General features: G+C 35.8%; 1 protein-coding gene across 7 annotated transcripts in view; it reads right to left on the bottom strand.

The window, feature by feature from the left end:
- plekha6 (pleckstrin homology domain containing, family A member 6) overlaps positions 1–24,556 on the bottom strand; it is a 179,336-nt gene that overhangs the window by 57,786 nt on the left and 96,994 nt on the right. For all 7 annotated transcript variants that reach the window (XM_056468260.1, XM_056468258.1, XM_056468256.1 and 4 more), the window contains one exon: positions 10,244–10,344. In XM_056468260.1, coding sequence (XP_056324235.1) covers positions 10,244–10,344 — 101 coding nt within the window. The remainder of the gene's footprint in view (positions 1–10,243; positions 10,345–24,556) is intronic.

Below are 24,556 nucleotides of genomic sequence, written 5' to 3' on the forward strand. Positions count from 1 at the left end.
TACAATAACTTGCCTAATTACCCTAACCTGCCTAGTTAACCTAATTAACCTAGTTAAGCCTTTAAGCTGTATAGAAGTGTCTCAAAAATATCTAGTCAAATATTATTTACTGTCATCATGGCAAAAATCAAAGAAATCAGTTATTAGAAATGAGTTATTAAAACGATTATGTTTAGAAATTTGTTGAGAAAATTAAAAATTAAATCCGTTAAACAGAAATTCATATACTTCAACAGTATATGAAATTAAATATTTTCTATATTAAATTAAATTAAGGTTTATGACCTAACTGGTTTTTATCCTTTCCATAAAAACTGTTTAAAATGAAACGTTTAGCATTAACGTTTAAACATTAGGCAGTCTTTAATAATAACAACAGCGACATTTCGAAAATGCAGCACACTGAATTACATCTGTTATTTAATTTATATACATATTACATTAATCATTAAATAATTAGCTCAGAATAACAATGACTCAACTGACTTCATAGCTCTTACAAAAACAGCTATTAAAAATGCAGTGCGCTCAAATAAATCAGTGATTTCAAAACATCCATTAAATTTTGCAAATTGTCATTTTTATAATAATGATTCCCTTACATTACATATTTCTCATGTATTATTTTAACACACAATTCAGTTTCAATCAAATCAGCTAGAGTTTGAGATTTATATTTATCAGATTGAGTTCAGCGGTTAGTCAGTGGTGGATTTGAGCGTGAGGTTTTTCACTGGACAGCAGGTGTGAATTCAGTGTAAAAGCACAGAACCAGCTTGTTTTGGAGTGAGAGACACTAGAGGAAGCAGACAGTCAGGCTTCAGCACATATGGAAATGACAGGTTTCTCTGTCTTTGTTTGTTTGTCTGTCTCTCTTTGACATAGGTAGTTGTTGTATGCTGTCAGTCACGCAGAGCTGAAATAACTCTATACTTTTTGATCCCTACATTTGCCAATCCTGGAGTCCAGACTTGAGCATGATCTTAGATAAACATGTTTGCGGAAAAGAACAGCGTGACACCAAACTGCGTTGTCAAAATACAAAAATGTCAGCAGTCAACAGAAATATGATATGTAATCTAGGGCTATAATAATGAGAATATAAATATTAACTATTACCTAGAATATAAATAATTAAATATTTGACATATAATACATGTTTTAAATTATGTTTTTAAGTATTTAAACAAAATCTAATATATATTTCTCTGTACAAACAATTTCACAATAACAACAAGGAGAAAAATGTATTAGTAAGTAAATTAATTATTTAATTGTTCATTTAATTATCAATTATTTTACTAAATATTTATATTAAAACTCATTTCAAATAACCAATGATAATAATAATAATATTAATATTAATATTAATATTAATATTAATATTAATATTAATATTAATATTAATATTAATATTAATATTAATATTAATATTAATATTAATATTAATATTAATAATAATAATAATGAGACAAACTTGAAGGACAGTGTCTAAAATATTAACTTTTATATCATTACACAAAATTTTGTAATAAATATTGCTTCTAGACCCAGTGATGTGTTGCAGCTGGAAGGGCATCCGCTGCGTAAAACATTCTGAATAAGTTGGCGGTTCATTCCACTGTGTCGATCCCTAATTAATAAAGAGACTAATAAAGCCAAAAAGAAAATGAATGAATGAATGAATATGGCTTGTTGACTACCCACTTATATTTATCATTTACCTTTTTATTCCACTAAGTTACAAAAATATTATTTGCATTTAAAAGCCATCCATCTGTCGGCGCCAGTGGTGTAGTGGTTAGTGCGTTGACACATGTACTCCGGTGCTCACGGCGACCCGAGTTCAATTCCCGCCTCGTGGTCTTATGCCAATCCTTTCCCTCTCTCTGCTCCCCATGCTTTCCTGTCAATACTCTCTACTGTCCTGTCTAATAAAGGTGAAAACCCCTAAAAAAATAATTATACAAAAAAAAAATCCATCTGTACAGTGTTTAGCAAGCAGCTTGAAAATGCACAAACAACACTGCAGGAAGGTCAAAGTTGGCTTTGAAGGCTGATGATCTCCAACATGTTGACAAAGCAGTTAACAGCTTGAGCTCAAATAACAGCAAAAATATGGGGGAGAGCTGCAAAATGAAGGATTGCAGAAACCTGTAATAACTAGGCGTCATACAGGGCTGTGTGTGAGTGCATGTCTGTTTGGGTGTGTGTGTTCCATCTACGAATGTACTCTACAAACACACGCTGTGCCTGTCTGTTCTGAAAGCTCTGATGTGCACTTCATAGTTAGCAAACAAACAAAGTCCACACATCTGATAAGAGAAACACCTCAGTCCTGCTCGCCAGGACAGAGAAACCAGAACAAAGTGAACCAAGCACTGACCACAGACACTGCAGAGACAGGTAAGGATGCCAGACTGGCTAAAAAAAACATCCTTTTGTGGTCCAAAGTACTATAGAGAAACATGTCTATCATGATTCAACCTGTTTGTTAAGTTTTACCCTCTATCAGATGCCATGTAAGGGATAATGTACATATAAGCATTGAAAATAAATTGCAAAATAAAGCCTGACAGGCTTATCAGCAGCCCAATGTGAAGTGGAGGGCTGTTATATAAGAGCGAGGGGCTTTATTCTGTAAAAAGAATAAGATCACAGCCATATCACCCTGCAGCCCAAGACTGGTCACTCACTGAATCTAAGCAGGGCTGAGCCTGGTTAATACCTGGATGGGAGACCACATGGGAAAACTTGGTTGCTGTTGGAAGTGGTGTTAGTGAAGCCAGCAGGGGGTGCTCACACTGCGTCTGTGTGTGTCCTAATGCTCCAGTATAGTGATGGGGACACACACCAAGCAGAACCTCTTGGGCTCACACCAGACAGAGACAGCATGTAGATTGGCCGTCAGTGAAAGAGAGTGCTCTGATTGGCTGTTAAGCTACAAATCAGAGCACAAGAGCAGAAACTGAAGTGATAAACCAAGCAAAAAAAAGATGGATCACAAAGCAGCTGTCGTTTTATCACATTTCTTAAATATTTGCAAATGTTATGTGTTATCAGATTAACCAGCCTGATCTTTGAGGAAACTTAACTACTTTACATTTTGTCAGTTAAGTGGCTAATTCGTAGGAATTTATACGAGTTGAGTTGTACAAAAATCATACAAAAAAATTTCAAACAGGAGCCGTGGCACCAAACCCCACCCCTAAACCCAACCATCATTGGGGGATAAGCAAATCGTGCTAAATTGTATAAATTACATCTTACGAATTCATACGAATAAGCCACTGAACAATAAAGTTACGAATTGCCCTGAGATAGTGTTGGATTATCAGACATATTTGCACAAGCGGATGAACTCTGGTAACTCTCTGTACTCTAGGGCTGGGTGATAAAATCGGTATCGATATTTATGACTGAACACCATTGTCAATATCGATTAAAAAAAAGATTCTGTACGTAGTTTCGGTATGAAGCACTATAGTTTTATTAAAATGTGAGCGAGCGCCTTGGATGCAATGCCAATAAGCTTAGGGTGTAAGTTTGTCATTTCCAATGGAGGCGCGTGACTTGCACGACGAGCATATGGGAGCGACGTGCACATTTTGTGCAAGTGGCACGCACGTAAACTGCACGCATTTTCCAGCCAGACCTAGTTGAAAAACATCTAAACTTTTCTGAATGCGCGAATGCACTGCAATACATGTAAGTAGAACTAGCCAATCTGAATTTACACATTTCAGTAATAACGGCAGACTAATTACCTCGAACAAACACAGCACACCCAAACACTGCAGTGTTTTTTACTTTTCTCGGAGCTACAGCAATGTTTTGTCCCTTTGTCATCCTCTGAGAAATGGTTAATGTTCACCTAGTAACGAGAGACGCCAGGGGAGCGCGAGTGCAAAGCACATTGTAAATGGTCAAGGAATTCTCACACAAACTTGTCACTTCAGGTCATATGCAAAAATGAGTGTCATGGCTAGCAGCAGTGAAGAGATTGTAAATAAAGGAAGCAAGGATGTCGCCAGAGTGGCTTTTTGGTTTCTTTTCTTGTGCGTCCCAGCCACTAGCTCCCCATCTGAGAGAGTTTTTATCATAGGGGTAATGTAGTCATTCAACTTCACAGTTTGTAATGTTGCAGTATGTATTTGAATAATGATGGCTAGTTCCTTTACTTAAGAGCTCAGATTTGATTATCATAATTTGTTTTGTTTACAGAGTTTGAGGTTTACTGTATCATTATTATAGACCCCTTACAGATGTTGATCTACCTTTACCATTGCACACGCTTTGTAACATTTTATTTATCAAGTTTAAGAGTCTCTTTAACACTTATGTTTGTTTTATTATAAAAGAGATGAGATATTTGGTTTAAATATTTTTGTTTTTGACTATTACAACTATTTGTCTTAGTAATGTCGGTAAATTAAAATAAAGTGGTTAAATAAAATAAAAAAATCATAATATTGCTAAATGTATTGTTAAAAATATTTAATACCTATTGATATCCAGTGATATCCATGGTATTGTGATTATTTATCGCCCAATATCGCCCAGCCCTACTACTTTGTTTGCAGATTGTATGTGTGCAGCACTAGTTCCAGTTTACCTTTGTGGAATACAGATACTGCCACCTGCAGGTGTGGAAAAATACATCCATTCACGATGACACAGAATGTATATTTTCTCATTTTAGTTTCAACTGTCATCTGTTCAGTGTGTTCACGTGTAGCTTTTCGCTTCAAACTTGGCCAGATGCAGCCGACACAATGTAACTTGTCGTAATATGGTGTTTCCCAGGATTAAGATAAAATGGCGTTATCTCAAGTCAAATGAGCATAAGCTTGAATCCAGAAACAATACTCCATACATCACCACTTAACAAGCAGATTACAAACTACATGAAAGCTGTCTGGCCATATCTGTGCTGCCCACATGCAGGTCACCTGGCCTTTTCCCTCCAGAAAGGATTTCTGAGCTATAAGCCCGATGGCGTGAGTCACAAACTCACCTCCTGATCTTTCATGTTTCCGCTGCTCATTCCTCAGAGAAAACATGAATCTGAGGCTGAAAATGTTCCAACCACACTGCAGTTACACAACCAGTGCTCATGAATAATGCAGCAGCTCTATACTGGGACATACAGTAGGAATGAGAAAGAGGAAGGGAGGGACAGAAAAATAACCAAAATGAACATAGTATTCTGAGGGTGTGTTCACACTTGCATTATATGTTCTGGATCAAACCATTTAGTCCTTATTTTTGTTTAGCTTGTCATTGTCACTTGAGATATAACAAATAGATTTTTATATATTTTTTTCCAATAATTTTTTTAATCACCAGGGGCAGACTTCGTGATTTGGGGGCCCTAAGCAATTCCAGGTATGGAGGTATGGGGCCATAGCATTAAAACTCAAATGCTCTCTTTCTCTATAGATAATTTTTTTCTCTGTACATTTGGGGGTTTTTTTGTTTGTGTTTTTTTTTATTTAAATAAACTGCATGTTAAAAATATAATTTAAGTGGAACCTTTTTCTTCTTCTTTTTTTTTTTTTTTAGATTGTATTTTTGGCCATTTTGCCTTTTTATTAGATAGGACAGTATTTAGGACAGGAAGCGAAGTTGGAGAGAGAGAGAGGGGGTTGGGGTAGGGAAATGTCCTCGAGCCGGGATTCGAACTCGTGATGCCCTGATGTGCTACTGCACCATATATCGGCACGCTAACCACTTGGCTATTGTGCCGACACCTTTATCTTCTTAATGTAAAATACAATAAATTCACAATTAAGTTCACAAACTAACTATATGTACAGTTAATTAGCCATTTTTGTGATTGACTAGATTTTAATATTTGCATGCAGTATGGAAGGAACGTTCTACAATTCATGTGGGATCCCGGTTTTGAAAAGAAGTAATAACGTTAAAATCTTAATGATTATAGATAGATTTTACAACATATAAATAAATGTAAAAAAAAGCTATGTTATTTTTACAGGCTTCATAGCATTGGTCGCAGCCCCTTAATTCCCTGAGGCTCTAAGCCTACCCCTCTAAGTGGTTAAGTCTACCCCTGTTAATCACAAAATTATTTTAATTATTTGGTGGCGAACAAAGAATAATTTAATGCTGAAGGTAGTTTCTTAAAACATATAAGCATTTTTTAGCAATGTCTTATTTCTGAAAGCGAAAATCATATAGTCTTACACAGAATTAAACTCATTTCTATATTTATGTACAGACCAGTCTTCATTTTACTTTATTTACATTGTAAGGGTACCAAATGAACAAACTAAATGACAGATTGACTATTTTTACAGATTCATGAGTATTTACTCATGCCTATTCACAATAACGGCAACAACTATTACTAGAAGGTTCCAATAAGTAATGATAGAAATCGTGAAATCAATAGCATAAACATACAACAGAACAAACAACAGAAAATTCAGTCTATTTGAGCTGATAAATTAGAATCTAGCCAATCAGAATCCACCAACTTTCGACAGCTGAAGAATTTAATGTAATGTTATGTAATGTAATGTGTATTTATATAGCGCATTTATTGTGTATGGCCATACACCCAAAGTGCTTCACAATCATGAGGGGGGTCTCTCCACACCACCACCAGTGTGCAGCATCCACTTGGATGATGCGACGGCGGCCAGAGGACAATGGCGCCATTGCACTCACCACACACCAGCTGTTGGTGGAGTGGAGAGACAGTGATAGAGCCAATTCAATGGATGGGGAAGATTGGGAGGACATGATGGGTAAGGGCCGATAGAGGGAATTTGGCCAGGACACCGGGGTTATACTCCTGCTCTTTATGAGAAGTTCCATGGCATTTTTAATGACCACAGAGAGTCAGGACCTCGGTTTACCGTCCCATCCGAAAGACGGCACTCACTGACAGTATAGTGTCCCCTTCACTTTACTGGGGCATTAGGACTCACACAGACCACAGGTTGAGTGCCCTCTGCTGGCCTCACAAACACCACTTTCAACAGCTCCCTAGTTTTTCCATGTGGTCTCCCACATGACCAGGCTCAGCCCTGCTTAGCTTCAGTGAGTATCAGTCTTGGGCTGCAGGGGGTTATGGCTGTTTAATTTAACCCAACAACACTGCAGTGCGCATAATATACAGAATGCCAATTGGTATTAAAGTTCACTTACTTATTGGTCTTGACATTAACAAGCCTTAACTCAAATCTTAAATCCCCAAATGTCCAAATTTAGCAGAATTACTGTACTTCTGGGAACTGATTTTCCCTCCAAAATGTATCCAAGTATCCACTCACATAGATATAAGGCCTGAAGCAATGCAGAGCCAGAAAGTATTACTCTCTTCTACATGAAACCGAAGAACATCTACACTTCTGATCCTCACACACTGGAGAAGGTTTAATGAAAGAATTGGCAACACTTCCAGGAGAAGAGTCTGAGTAAAAGAACCCAGAGCAAGATGCTCTGCATCAGACACCTTTCAGCTTCTTTTGTGAAGGCAACATGATCCATGTAACCGTTCACTGTCGATGAAAATGAAGAATGGCTGACCAAACACACCTTACACACACACAGAGAACACATCTCATTATTTCCTGGTTAATTATTAACACCTAGCTGGGTTATAAGTTCAAAACGTACACTCAGATATATTTTTAGAGATATAATGTGACATGCATGATGGTGTCATGATGTTTATTATGACTGTCATAAAAACAGTGCTGACGTGGCGCCACACTGAAACTCTCCTATGGATTGTGTTTTAAATCATATATGGTGTTTTGAAGACAAACTGCACACCTTTGGCCTCAGGCTGCAGATGCGAGAGGCCACTGGATCCCTGTGACTGATAGTTTGCTTTGTTCTGCAAATACAACTCTGGAGTATGAAATCGTCTCGCTTTTGTAGGACACTGAACAGCTCTGGATAGGCTTTCAAAAACACATGGATATATAGGTAGACAGTAGACAGTAGAGTTTATGGGAAACTGTGATGGCGGTGTCTCTTAAATCTGCCGTTTCCACAGGGGATAAACATTAGAAGTAAATTTTTAATGTATTTACTAATAATAATTCATTCATTCATTTTTCTTTAACTTCATTCATCAGGAGTCACAACAGCAGAATGAATCGCCAACTTTTAAAGCTTATGTTTTACACTGTGGAACCTCTACCAGCTGCAGCCCAGTACTGGGAAACACTAATAATAATAATAATAATAATAATAATAATAATAATTTAAAACACTATACCTACAGTATAAATCTTTATTAGATCTTACATACGTAAACGAACGATTGAGTTCGTTTTAATCGAGCCAAGAGCATCTCATTCAGGCAATCTTGGACCGATTGTTTTGGCATGGATCCAATCGTGATTGCGGAATTCACATATGCCAAACGAACAGCGCTAACAGGGCAAACGAGACAGGTTCCGAAACAAACATCTAGGTGTAAAAACACACTAAGACACACACAATTGAACGCAATTGACAAACAGTCGCAGCCAAAGGAAACTTTAATGGGCCAGTAATGATCCTGTCTACTGTCCAGAGCGTCCCGGACCACCGGGCAGTCCTTACTGTCAAACCCTGCATTATAATATATGATATACATACAGCAGTTGTTTATCAGAATTTAACTACATAGGGAAATATAGAATGTCCCTAAATCAACAATGTTCAAGTAAATGTATTTAATATATAGTTTATGGTTTAATAAATATACTACATTTATTGTAACTTCAAATGTACAGTATAGAGTCAGAGTCATTACATTTTACAAGAATACAATATTTTATGAAGAAATGATGAAAAAAAACATTTTTATTCAGTTAGGATGTGTTAAATCAATCAAAATGTGACTGAAAATGTTTTTATATTGTTATAGAAAATAATTTCAAATGAATTCTCTTTGTATTCATCACTAAATTTTGCCATCGCAGAAATAAATAACTTTTTTTAGACATATGTATGAAAAATGTAAACAAATGCAGATTTTGTAATCATAAAACAATCTTACCAAAAGATATTTTACATATAAATACCATTTAAATAACATACTTTTATGTTTTAAACGCTAAAATTATAATACAAAATTAAAGCATATATTAAATACAAAGTATTATTTTTTTTTTGGAATATTATATTTTTATTTTCTTATAACAACACAGAGCGATACAGAAAACAATAACAATTATAAAGACAAAACAAAACAGAAGCAACGGGAAAAAATAAATAAATAAATAAAAAAAAAGACAGAAAAAAAAAGATTTTAAACCATTATTACACCAGTTCCTCCAATATCATACAAAGTATTATTTTTAAAATTAATATACACAATACAACCAAATTATTCAATTATTATTAAAATTCAAAATATAGCCAAATATTTAAGTTAATTCTAAATAATGCTTGAAGCATAAACAAATACATGCACAAAGCTAACTCAGTTCAGACAAATCAAACCTTATTCAATCTTTTAAACGCAGGTGTCAACGGTCATCAACGCCTAAGACTCCTTCCTATTGGTCAGTTTAAAACCCAGGTGCTATAAAAAAGTAGTTTTACTAGAAACATAGCAAAACCTGCAGAGACACGACATCAGATTCTTGAGCATCCCCAGCCCAGCCCTCAGGGGCCCCGTGGAGCCACAGGCAAGAGACATAAACACTCTTACCAAACACATAACGGTCTGACATTCTCCACAAGCACACCTACAGTCGTATGTTACAGCAACAAACAACTCAAAACACCTCGACCCAGCATGCACCCTGTCTAATCGAATAAAGCCTCGCAAACAGGCTGACCGTAATCTCATTTTCAAAATTATGATAACTCACCACAACAACATCCTCCGAGTTCAACCACAGGCCTATTTACTCTTGTTATATACACATGTTCTAAAGGTCTATGTACTTAAACCCGAGCGCCAGCTGAATCCTGATGGAAATATAATCTGACATTATGTTTGTCCTTCTGGCACATGGTGAGCAAACACACTTGAGAACGCGTCCGAAGATGCAAAGTCCACCGCACATGTGGGTGCGCAATCAGGGTAAATATAGATTCAACGGTTTGGACTAAAAACACAGACGTGGTTAGTGGATCATGATTAATTCAGACACCGTTTAAAGTTTCCTCTGATCATATGACCTACGCTGTCACCAAACACCATGTTTACCTGTCATTCCTTCAATTTCTCGACCCAACAATGTTGACCAAATAATGCACTAACCTTAAAGGCAAACTTGCGGGTGATGCTGTCCGATGTTTGGACCGGTCCAATCTTGAAGCTGAGAAGAGGAAGGCTTCCCAAGACTCCTTCTTCCTTCTCGTCTGGATGGGAAAAGAATAGCATTAATATCAAAGCAATACCACACACACACACACACACACACAAATAAAATAAATAAACCCAAAACGTTTGTGTTGAATCATTCAAACCTAGATGCAAAACAGCAGATTATCAATCCTCGATCAGAAATCTCCAACTTGCTAAGCTGATGATTGTGGAAAAGCAGGTAAACCGCAGGTGAATCCCATAATAGATATCCATTTTTATCTCAGCGAAACACTAATGGCACTGAAGCGAGCAGCGGCGCTCAGCCTGGGAGAGCAGCGCACGGATGGTTAAATAATGGAGCACATCGTTAAATTTTCAGCATGAGAACGGCAACGGAGATCCAGTGTTGTTGCTCTCGATCTGCTGTACTGAGAGCTGCTGCCGGGGAAATGCAGGCACTTGCGCATGTGTGTCCTGACAGCTGTGTGTATGTGTGTGCCTGAATGAGAGAAATGGGCGGAGGGAAAGGAGGGGTGGAGCAGGTTGTGTTTGTGCTGTATAGAAGCGGGTTGAGCAAGAGAGAGAGAGAGAGAGAGAGAGAGAGAGAGACAGCAAGAGATAGCTATCATCCCTCAGTGACTCAGTGCTGCAGGAATTCTGGCTCTTGACCAGCTGTACCTGCTCTCTGAACAACCAATCAGAGCTTATTTTACTGTCAACAAAGGGCTAGACTAAAACAGTTCACAATAAGAAACATATATAGACGTTTTAAGGAGTAAAATGTATGTATCTGGAACAAAATATACCTGAAAATACAATGAAACGCATAAAGATTGCTGAACGGAAAGCAATAGAAGATTCAATTTGAACCTGTCTGTCAGGGCTGTAAATTGTCACTCCCAATTTTGATTTGCGATCAAGAGTCATGATTGCTTAGTTCCCTCACTCTTGAAAATGTGGTTGAAGACTATAAATGTCTGTATAACTTATGCTTTGGTGCTACAATTATTAGTCAACAATGAGTAAGGCGAGTTTGCAACTTGTAGCCAAAAAAGCCAACATGTCGTCTAACCACACTGTAAAAAAGGCTGGCTTCCACACAATTCTTTCTTGTTGCCGTAACACAAATCAATTAAGTTAATGTATTGTTTTTAAATATTTAATTGGATTGAACAAAAAACAATACATTTGTCTCAAAAAACTCAAGAATTGCGTTGTTTCAGCTCATTTTAAATAAGTAGTTAAAACAAGCAGCAAACATCATTTTTGTGTGCAGTGTGTATTTGTGATGTTAGTTATACATCAAGAAAGACATCTTAGAAAGATCAAGAAATCTTAAAGGCATGTGCTCAATCAAGCCAAACACAATAGGAAAAGTTAACAGAATCGGCACACTTCCACTTTAGCTCTTTATTTACAATGTATTTTATTTCATTGGACAACGTTTCGACCTACAATTTCTTCATCAGGTGACCTCAATTAAATTGTCTTTTGAGAGCAGCAGTGGCAGTGTGCCGATTCTGTTGACTTTTTCTAAGGGTGTACTCACACTAGGTCCAGCTACCTTGATCCGTGCTGAAGTGCGATTGTCCCCCCTCCCCTCTCCCTCAAAGGCTTGCACTCACACGCTACATTTTGCCTTTTTAACCTGAGCATGCTTATGTCATCAATGATGTGACTGTTCAGTTTAACAGGAAGACGCTCTCGCTCAGCAAAGTGGACATTGCTTTAGTTATATCATTTTAGTCGTTTGGGATACAGTGACATGCTGTCAGATATTTTGTTGAAAAGATGTACAACTTTTGATGCTCATAAATTATCATAAAAGTCCTTGTGCTGCAGGTATTAGGTGGTTTGTTGAAGTTATTGCTGATGTGCAGTGGGGGGTTTGCGTCTTTTCAGTTTACATTCATTGAAAAGTAAGAATGATCAATGAATCCATATGAAATCCATTTCCCTTAAAAGTGACATCGCATCTTCAGTTTCGGCCTCAGGCGCGCTTTGCAAAGCCCAACCGAACCGCACTCTGGCACACCTCTTCCAACTGGGCCAGGGCTGTCCAACTGAACCACGGCTGGGCCCAATTCAGAGCACTCATACTTGTCAAACTAAACAGGAAACGCGCCTGGGCACAGTTTGGATAGCATAGTGTGTGCACCCTAAAGTGTGCACCAACCATGGGTTAAATTTTAGTAAATACATGCACTAAAACGATGTGTACCTTGAATATAATGTAAATCCTATTCTAAAGTGTTTGCCAAATGCCTGCACATTGTCTTTCAAATGAACAGAATGAATGCATTGTGACTGATAACATCATGATTTCATTGTGCTATTTAATTTCATTGGCTTTTTTGAGTCAGATAGATGGTGCATAACTTTGAAGCTAAACGCAACTAAACGCAAAGCAAGCTGCCTACACAAATGACCTATCACTTGACCTAGATGACCTAAACTTTCAAAATAGCTATGGCTAAAGTTCACGATCCAGTTTTGCCTTACACAGCTAAGGAGACAAGAGGCCAATTTTAATGGACGTCAATAGAGAAGCGTTTGATTAAAATAAATAAACTGCTTTGGTTGGAAAAACATTGTTGGAATCAAAAACATACTGGCTAATCTTCAACATGTTTGCACTTCGATTGCTTTCACGTGCTTTTCTTGATGGGTCATATTACATAAAAAATGTCATACAAAATATGGGCTGAAATATCAGTCGCTCACTACATAATGGCAGGTACATGTCAAAACAAAAGCTCAGGGAATATTTGCATTGGGGTGAGTTTTAAAACTGGTTATGTAACATCTTAAACTAAATTCTTTATCACAAGTTCTTTCATTTTCAGATAATTCTATAGTATAACCCTTAACAAAATGTGGAATCAAATGTAGTATCATTTGACAAGTTTCTGAGCGCATTATCAAGCCATTTCAATAAGAATTTCCAAAAAATCTCCAAAATGTATTGACATTTTATTAATCAATAAGTTTCAATTTCTGTCTCTCATCCTCATACTTGGCATACAGCTCTATATCTGCAGGGACAACAACAGCGGGCCATTTTTCATCCACTCCGCTCGTTCAGAATACCAATTGAGGCATTAAATTGCTCTGTCACACATTCTCCAACTCTTTTGCACTGCACAGCTGGGTAGAAAGAAATGGGGTGATAAGAGGACGAAGGGTGTCGTGCCACAAAACGCAGTGCCGTCGTCAAGATATTAAGAGCAGCCGTGGAGACATATGGGATACGGCCAGCCTCTGATTGTGATTTTTAAATAAATGACCCTCTCATCCCAGTGAGCCATTCAGACAAGGAAGGAAAGAAACTTCCTGGTGTTCCTGGAGTGTGTTTGTTAGGCCACTGACAGCGACTCACATTAATATTGTGATGTTGTTCGGTTGCCATTATACTTTTAAACATACAGTACTGTTCAGCTGCAAAATTTGTTTCAACACAGAGATGACATTGGGATTTTGGGGAATTGTTAAACCTGTCCTTAATTTTTACACCTTTTCTTTGTCTATAAGTAAAGGTGTAAAAATTAAGCACAGGTTTAAAAATTCCCAAAAATCACAATGTCATCTATGTGTTGAAACAAATTTTGCAGCTGAAATGTACTGCACTAGTGGTTTAATTCACGTCAATGTAATGTTGTTAGCATAGCAACACTAATGGATAAAACAATGAATTTTAGAACAAATTGCACAAAAGTATTGATCTTCATGGTTAATATAGTCATTCATAATCAGTGCTTTAATTCATTTATCCTGCATTATTTTACTATAAAAATTATTATAAGTTGGCATTACAGGGTTTCTGCAGGTTTCACAGAGTTAAATTTAAGACATTTATAAGACCATTATGAATGAAATGTTAGACCCATAAAGGGTTAAGGCTAAGGAATTTTTTAAATGGCCCAGTTGGAAAAGATTTTTATTTGCCCTATCAAAAAAAAATCTAATATTATTTAATACATTTAACAATACAATAATACATTAATAATAAAAAATATTTGAGACTTTATTTCTTAGCTAAATATTTTAAATATTGTGTAAAAACAAGCAAGCTCTACTTGTATCCATTCAATCCATTTTTCCCCCAACATAAACATTCTTTTAAATAATTTTACAAAATGAACAAATGTTTTACAAGTTTAAAAAACTATAATAAACTAAATCTATGCACAACCGTCTGTCTAGGTCGGTGTGATCAGCAGTAAATAGAGAGAACGTTTAAACAAATGTTACTGTAAGGAAAATAATTAAACCATTATGATAAATAGAGTTAAAAGTCAGATTTGGTAGCAATACATGAAAGGAAAATTAAGACCTGTTTAAAATTGATTTAAGACCTACAACACAATAATTTTTCAGTAATTTTAGAACTTTTTAAGGCCTACAATTTGGATTTTGAGATATAAGACATTTTAAGACTTTTTAAGACCCTGCAGAAACCCTGCGTTAGTTTGCTTACAATACAACACTAAGCAATAAATCATAAAACCGGCTTTTATATTGGGTAAAATATATGAACATTACTTTTTTTCTCATCAAGGCTGTGATTATTTAGTCCAAAATATAATATATATTTTTTAAATGTCATTTATTCATCGATGACAAAGCTGATTCTTGACAAATTTCAAGTTCCTTCAGATTTTATTCTAATATGATGATTGGTACTTAAGAAACAATGATTTTATATTATTATTGATTAAAACTGATTTTCTAATTTCTGATAGTATTTTTGTAAACCGATGTTTGTCCAAATGTATGAATATAAATGTGAAAAGCATCCTAAAATTTCAAATAAAATAAGTGTAATATAAAATGACCAATTATTTAAAAAACAGCTCTTATTAAAAGCATTCTATAATGATAAAACATTTAAATTAATCAAATAAATATCACAAAAATGAATAACATAACGAATTTGCCTTGAGAACTGCCTTAATCCTTCGTGGCATAGATTCAACAAGGTACTGGAAATATTCCTCAGAGATTTTGCATATTGACATGATAGCATCACGCAGATTTGTCGGCTTCACATCCATGATGTGAATCTACCATTCCACCACATCCCAAAGGTGCTCTATTGGATCAAGCTCTGGTGACTGTGAAGGCCATTTGAGTACAGTGAACTCATTGTAACATTCAAGAAACCAGTCTAAGATGATTCGCTCTTTATGACATGGCGCATTATCCTGCTGGAAGTAGCCATCAGAAGATGGGTACACTGTGGTCATAAAGGGATGGACATGGTCAGCAAAAATACTCAGGTAGGCTGTCACGATACTCAGTTGGTACTATTGGGCCCAAAGTGAACCAAGAAAATATCCCCCACACCATTACACAACCACCACCAGCCTAAACCGTTAATACACAGATGAATGGATCCATGCTTTCATGTTGTTGATGCCAAATTCTAACCCTACCATCCGAATGTCGCAGCAGAAATCAAGACTTATCAGACTAGGCAGGGTTTTCCAATCTTCTATTGTCCTATTTTGGTGAGCCTGTGCCAATTGCAGCCTCGGTTTCCTGTTCTTAGCTGACAGGAGTGGCACCCAGTGTTGTCTTCTGCTACTGTAGCCCATCCGCCTTAAAGTTCATCATGCATTAAGAGATGCTCTTCTGCATACCTCGGTTGTAAAAAGTGGTTATTTGAGTTACTGTTGCCTTTCTATCAGCTCAAACCAGTCAGCCTCTGGCATCAACATTGGCATTTGTGCCAACAGAACTGCCGCTCACTGGATATTTTCTCTTTTTCGGATCATCCCTTGAGATGGTTGTGCGTGAAAATCCCAGTAGATCAGCAGACCAGCCCATCTGGCACCAACAACCATGCCATGTTCAAAGTCACTTAAATCACCTTTATTCCACATTTTGATGCTCGGTTTGAACCTCAGCAGCTAATCTTGACCAGTTGCTGCCATGTGACTGGCTGATCAGAAATTTGCGTTAACAAGCAGTTGGACAGGTGTACCTATTAAAGTGGTTGGTGAGTGTATGTATATATTCACAAAACATTCATTTAGAATCAATTTCTCTTGTTCTGCCATCTTCCTTGGATTAATTTCTTTGTAATTATTGTATTGTGCAATCATCTTCTCTGGAGTGCTGTAATAATGCCTCAGAAGGGTTCCTCTCCAGGCAGCTCACTAGGTTTTGAAACAGAGCAGTGTTTTGATGTTGCCTTCAGTAAATATGAGAGTAATGGAGAAGCCGTGTGAAGTAATTAGCTATAGAGACGTGGGCAAAGTCAACAGGTTTGAGTCATGCAATCGTAGCCCCACAGGCCTTGCTGCACACACCGATATAATTAAACCTGCACACAGAAAGCTTGATCCAGCCAAGAAGCATTACTGTAGACCTCCTCCTCAGGGCAGACGCATGCACAGATGTTCTTCAGCTTTATGATTAAATTGCACCCTGAGCTGGGAACATTTTATGATCTAGTGTGGTAGGTTAATGGGGATCTAATGGCTCTCAAATTTACACAAATAGGCAATTACGAGACCAGTGAGAAAGCAGAATTTGCAAGGCCAAATCAATCACAAAATCTCCAAATGCACAAACACAAGGGATGATAGATGAAGTGTTGATAGATTGCTTTATCCTTTAGCTTTTTTGAAGAAGATACCAGCCTTAAGAAATATTTTTATTATATAGACCAAATAAACCCCCTGACATGCATATACGATCAGAGCCTGCAGGCCATCTATACTCCCTTTAGAAAACCTGAGATCAAATACATGGGAGTTCTGCCAAAGGGAGATGAGAAGCTTGAATGAGGAGTTTAAGGTAGTAGTAGTTCAAAGAAGAAGAAACCATGGTCCATAACAGAGGTCTGAAAGATTCAGTGCAATTCCCACATGGGAGTAAGGAGATCTTCAAGGAGAGGAAGGACCTTTAGTGCTTTTTATAAGAATAAGACATTTCAGGGCTGGACTGCCTCAGCTTTTTAACAGAGTTCGACAATGTCACAGTCAAATCAAATTAAAGTAGGTAGAGTTTATAGTTCACAGAAGCAGAGCATAAGTTTTTCATTTTTCAAACTATTCATTCTTCCAACTACTTCCATTTTCAAACTACTTCCATTCTTGCTTCCTTTATTCATACGTTTATTCATTCTTGAACTTAATTAAAATGAAAAACATAATGAGAGCCAATGATTCATTATATGCTAAACTTCCTAACTCAGAATCCATTCCACAGAAAGCTATTTTTTAACAGTCTTGCTATTTATAATGAAAACAAAAAATGCTTATGAAATTGTATTTTAAAAGGGCAAATTATGCTTTGTATTTTAATTTTTCTTTTCCTAAAACACATCCGGGTTCGAGCCTCGGCTGGGTCAGTTGGCATTTCTGTGTGAAGCTTGCATGTTCTCCCTCCGTTCGCGTGGGTTTCCTCCGGGTGCTCCGGTTTCCCCCACAGTCCAAAGACATGCGGTACAGGTGAATTGGGTATATGCTAAATTGTCCGTAGTGTATGAGTGTGAATGAGTGTGTGTGGATGTTTCCCAGAGATGGGTTGTGGCTGGAAGGGCATCCGCTGGGTAAAACAAATGCTGGATAAGTTGGCGGTTCATTCCGCTGTGGCGACCCCAGAATAATAAAGGGACTAAGCCGACAAGAAAATGAATGAATGAATAAAACACATCCGACCATGTCCAGAAATTACTTCTACAAGCATCTGTCACTCTATGAAATTGTCCAAAGGCATATGCAAAGAAAAAGACAGTTCCTTAGTAACAACAGTGTGTTTTTTGGTGCCAAAAATGTACAACTGTGAAATATTTCGCTAGTCAAATTCAGGTTGGTTCCAATTGATTGATTTAGCTGATCATACCGATTGTCATAACTGGTCTCAGTGGTCAAAGTAGAACTACATTTACTCATTTAGGAGATCGTTTATCTAAAGCCTACTTACAAGTGAGGCTAAAATAAGCACTTCTAATCATCAGAGAGTAGTATATAAATACTATGATAAGCCTTCTTCTTAATTTAATTGAAGTTAATTTAATTTTGTTTTGTTCGTTTAGTTTGTTAGCTTGTTTTGTTTCATTTAGATTAAATGAAAAGCATTTGCATAATGTTTTACAAAACAATTATAGGGTGCTTATAAGAAGGTGTCTGGTGCATACGGAGAGGAAAATAGTGTAATCATCTACAGGTGGTTTGTCAAGTCCACTCACCTGTGTGATGCACACTAAATCTACGGTTACACTAGAGTTTGAGCTTCCGAAATTCTGTAGTACTGCACTGCGAAAAGGAGCGAGAATAAACAAGATGATTAGACATTAAGAAAGCGATCGATTGGTCCATATTTAAAATTTCTGTCCAGAGAGGTCATGTTTTGATCCTCGATTGGTCTCACACAATCAAGTGATGCGGTTTTGCTGGTCAGAGTTTACCAAGGTTGAACATTGCAACGCAGCAAACTGTGAAACTTGTCGCACAAGCTTGCGTTTCTGGTCTGACGCATTCGCATGCGTATGAATGGAAGTCTATGGGGAGAAAAGTCTAGTGTGACCACAGCTTAATGCTGAAATTTGTGATTATGATAAGGAGCTATTTGCGTCTTTTAGACTAACCCCATCATGTTATTTCTGCCGGGCAATCAGAACACTCTGGGCTTTACAGAGAGTGGGGTTTTGTAGAAACTAGAAGTCAATCCGAGCGTTTCATGCAGACTGAGAACAAAGGTGTAGAGTATGTGACAAATGAAGAACAATAATTTATTCTAGTTCACCCAGTAAACAAAATAAACAATAGCATAATTTGGCCTTTGGTGTAAAATCTGTTTTGGCTCAAGATAAGAAGCAGATGTGCTCCACTGATTTTAAATAGCATGATATGCCTTAGTAAACACAGAGTGCTAAAAAAACAGGATGACAGCACAGGTTTTTGTGCATTATTTGCTGGCACATGCTTACAAAACGAGTTTGTCTCTGATATGGCATGTTAGAGTACAGATACACAGGAAAGAAGCCAATGTCTGAAAACTGAGAACAGTACCGAGAGCAAGAGAAGAGTGAATTATACAGGAAGTCTGACATGTCTGGAGATGGTAAGAGACTGTGAAAACACCGTTTCTCATATCTGAATTACCTCAGACAGTATCACTGTCAAGGATGGTCAGGTGCACACCCACACACACGCACACATACACTGGATCCAAAAACAAAACTATATGACTGAATATTTCCACCATCAACTCTGTTTGCTTTTGAAACAATGCACAATGATTCACTGACAAGAGTATTGCCATATGATTACGTAACAAGATGGGAAAAAAACTGCAATTATGTAACTTATGCTTTGATTTATGTTCTTCCAAATGATGGAGTAGTTACTCGTTCTTCTGCAAATATGAAGACTGATATCCCCACATGGTGAAGTATAAATCACTTCAGGAAATGCAACACAGAAAGCAGAAGATAAAATACTGTGTTCCTTTAGAAATCGGGGGGAAGGAGGAAGAAGAAAGGAAGATAGAAACAGCATTAAAAAGAGTGCACTGAAATATAAATGTATGTGTCTAAATATTCTGAAGATAAGTGTAATTTAAAAACTTTTTAGAGTAATCTAGTTTTGTCATACACTGAATTAGGTGAAATTACTATGTCTTGGATTAAGTGAAAAGTAAATTATGGTGTTTGGTTTTAACCTGTTTTGTTTGATTTAGCTCAAGCAAAAAAAAAAAAAAAAAAAAAAAAAAAAAAAAAACCTAGAAAATAGAAATTAAAAATTAAATTAAATTAAATTAAATTAAATTAAATTAAATTAAATTAAATTAAATTAAATTAAATTAAATTAAATTAAATTAAATTAAATTAAATTAAATTAAATTAAATTAAAAGCATTTGTTTTTATTCAAAGTAGTATCTTATTTTAAACCAGCAATTTCATGTCATGTGACCACATGGGATAAATGTACTGCTGTTCAGTTTTTATGTATTTCTAATGTGAGTTTGATTACCATCTTGTGTGACATTTATAGCCATACTGAAAGCTCCAGCAAAGAGTTTACCTCAGATCTTGAAAATAAAATAACTAGCAATAGCATAGCCTCACATTACTATTTAGTTTAGCCCAAAGTACAGATTTGCTTTGATTTCATAGAAAAAAAACATATTTGTTTAACTAAAATAAAGGATGAATTAAAAATAAAAATAGTTATTTTTTATCCCCAAAATAAATATTTAGGTTAAACAAGTAAAGTAATTCAATTAATTCATGGTCTATAAATATTTTTTTTACCTTTGAATGAATGTATTTTATTCCTTCAGAATAAAATATTAATAAATAAAATAAACATTTTGATTAATATTAAATTAGATTTTTCAGTTTCAACCAAGTCAAAACTATAATTTTAGGAAAAAAAATATTAATTTAGATTGGTCTAAAGCAAAACTATTATTTGTTGCAAGGCTAAAAAAGATAAATCCAAAATAAAAATCTATTTTGTATCAAAGTAAAAACAAAATTGTGTGCCAATATTTTTGATTTGTGTGAATGTAATTCTTTCCTTGACCACAATACATATTTTTGATTTAGATTAAATAAAATGTTAATGTTTGAACCAAAGTTTGAGAAAAAAATTACAGCTGATTTAAAGTAGAATTTTTTTCAGTGTTCTCAATTCTTTCTTTTTGCTTGTTATTGTTGTAATTATTATTGAATTAACATTCAATGACATTACATGAAATATACAGTTAAGATTATTGAACAAAAAAAAACTACATTATAATAAACAGTAAATTATTTATTATTAGTAGTATTATTCATTTTCTTTTCGGCTTACTCCCTTTATAAATCTGGGGTCGCCACAGCGGAATGAACTGCCAACTTATCCAGGAAACCCACGCGATTGTGCTACCCACTGTGCCACTGTGCTCCCCTATTATTATTGTTATTATTATTGTTGTTGTTGTAGTTTTATCTTTACTGTTTGTATGCACTGCTTGTATCTAAAATGTGCCATTTGTAATCATTTTTATATAACACATTTGTGAGGTTTGCGCGTTTAAAGATGTGCAAATTAAATAAATGTTATGAAATTGATGACAAATGTTCCTAATTCAAAGATTCTGTTTATAATATGAAAACAGACCTTTTATGAAATTTTTGCTTCAGTTTATAAAAGGGAATTATCTTGTTTTAAAGGAATTATCTAACAAAAATAACAGATAAATTGCAGTTAATTTACTCAGATGTAAATGCTTTTCTTTCCAGGTGTCGGCACTTTCACTGTCAAAATTGCAGATGCAGGCAACACAAAATCAATCTGAACAATACACTGAAGTCTTAGTGACCATTCACACAGCAAGTTTTCCATTCCAATTAATAAATAAAAACTTTTTTTTCAGTTAAATGTTTATTTCCTTGTCATTTTTTTTCAGTGGACCTACTGTACAAAACTGACAGCGGAAGGGTGATAAAGGGGCTGCAGGGAAGGGGACAAGACATGAGCTGGATGTCCAGTCATCTGATGTGCATCATCTACTCCTGCAGGGCATCTGCTCACATGTCCATACTGCATCTGCTTATGAGGCTGCATTCAGCAAGCAGAACATGGACGAGGATAGAGAGACTGAGAGCTCTGAATTAGTCTTTCTCCAAACGTATTATTAGGGGGGGCAAATTTCACATTATTACATGACTGTCTGATTTTTTGATTGGTTAGTTGCGACATTCCATGGTATGTTATTCCGAGATGACAATTGCTGAATAACACTGACTCATTAGGGCACTTTGAATCCTCTTGAACACCAGTGAATACATTTACATCCATTACTTACAGTACATTGGCACTGTCTTGGAAAAAGTTAAAACATTTGATAGTATATGCTTTATTCAGCTGCTTTAGTTTCTGTCAGCTTTGCGTTTTTGAATGTTTGGCGCCATCTTGTGACTGAATAATGCACAAGTTAGTGTATACTCCATCAGCTGTTTTTGTTTTCATCAGCTTCGCATTTTAGAATGTTTGGCGCCAACTTGTGACCGAATAATGTGCAAGTTAGTGTATACTCCATCAGCTGTTTTTGTTTTCATCAGCTTCGCATTTTAGAATGTTTGGCGCCATCTTGTGACCGAAAAATGTGCAAGTTAGTGTTTACTTCATCAGCTGTTTTCTTTTTCATCAGCTTCACTTTTTTGAATGTCTGGCACCATCTTGTGACTGAATAATGCACAAGTTAGTGTATACTCCATCAGCTGTTTTTGTTTTCATCAGCTTCGCATTTTAGAATCTTTAGCGCCATCTTGTGACCGAATAATGTGCAAGGTAATTTTTACTCCATCAGCTGTTTTTGTTTTCATCAGCTTCGCATTTTAGAATGTTTGGCGCCATCTTGTGACTGAATAATGTGCAAGTTAGTGTTTACTCCATCAGCTGTTTTCTTTTTCATCAGCTTCACATTTTTGAATGTCTGGCACAATCTTGTGACTGAATAATGCACAAGTTAGTGTATACTCCATCAGCTGTTTTTGTTTTTATCAGCTTCGCATTTCAGAATTTTTAGCACCTTCTTGTGACTGAATAATTTGCAAGTTAGTGTATACTCCAGCAGCTGTTTTTGCTTTCACCAGCTTCACGTTTTTGAATGTCTGGCACCATTTTGTGACTGAATAATGCACAAGTTAGTGTTTACTCCATCAGCTGTTTTTGTTTTCATCAGCTTCGCATTTTAGAATCTTTAGCGCCATCTTGTGACCGAATAATGTGCAAATTAGTGTTTACTCCATCAGATGTTTTTGTTTTCATCAGCTTCGCATTTTAGAATGTTTAGCACCTTCTTGCGACTGAATAATTTGCAAGTTAGTGTTTACTCCAGCAGCTGTTTTTGCTTTCACCAGCTTCACGTTTTTGAATGTCTGGCACCATTTTGTGACTGAATAATGCACAAGTTAGTGTTTACTCCATCAGCTGTTTTTGTTTTCATCAGCTTCGCATTTTAGAATCTTTAGCGCCATCTTGTGACCGAATAATGTGCAAATTAGTGTTTACTCCATCAGATGTTTTTGTTTTCATCAGCTTCGCATTTTAGAATGTTTAGCACCTTCTTGCGACTGAATAATTTGCAAGTTAGTGTTTACTCCATCAGCTGTTTTTGCTTTCACCAGCTTCACATTTTTGAAAGTCTGGCACCATCTTGTGACTGAATAATGCACAAGTTAGTGTATACTCCATCAGCTGTTTTCCTTTCTTTCAGCTTTGCATTTAATTAAAGAATTAATAAACTATTACGGCTCAGAACAATGTTTTGTATCTAACTTTTAGGTTTATGTATGTGCAAATAACCCTGTTGGGCTTTATTCTGCGATAACAACCTCCTGAATGTACTTTAGACCTAACATCACATTCTGAACAAAAGTCATGCTTTATTCATTATATCCATTATTACAGTTCTCGTTGTAAAAAAATAACCTACACTGTATATAATAATGTATGTGTTAAGTGTTAAATCTCCATATGTGACCAATGCATAATCAAAAACTTATCAAAAACAGACTGAAATTAGAGAATAAGATGAAAGAACATCTGGGTGAGGCTGCACACCAACCATCTTAACACCCTCCTGTATCCCACAATGCCTCTGGGTAATGTTCATTCACTATGCATAAGCTGCGACTGACCTTCACGGCTGTTCTAAAGGAGACGGTCATATATTCCTGTCACGCAGATCACAGACGCCGCTTTTAGACAGTCTGATTGATATGTTTGGGAAAGTGTGGGAATAATTCACTACTAATCCTTCACACTTAAGACACTGCAGGTGAGTAGGGTAAAACATTTACTTATATTTATCACCATACTTCCCTAGAAGATTGATTACTTAAAAAAGTTTTTAATAACATTTAAAAAATAATAATTATGGAAATGAGACGTCATTTAATGAAATACAGGCTTATTTTACTTAATTTTTAGCACAAAGTATATATATATTGTTTAACATTTTGCGCATTAGATTTAAAGGTTTTTACAGTGGGGTTTTTGGGAATTTCTTTTCATCACTTTAATTCAAAAATATTGCAAATATTCAGAAAAATAACTGTAGAATATATTATTATATATAATCAGGTTAATTATAAACATATAACTTTGTAAAAATAAAATAAATAAATAGATAAAAAATAAAATAAAATAAAATAAAATAAAATAAAATAAAATAAAATAAAATAAAATAAAACAAAACAAAAATAAAATAAAATAAAATAAAATAAAATAAAACTTCAGAAAAAATTTATTAATAAA

Source organism: Danio aesculapii, chromosome 11 (genome assembly GCF_903798145.1).
Source record: "Danio aesculapii chromosome 11, fDanAes4.1, whole genome shotgun sequence".
Lineage (NCBI taxonomy): Eukaryota > Metazoa > Chordata > Actinopteri > Cypriniformes > Danionidae > Danio > Danio aesculapii.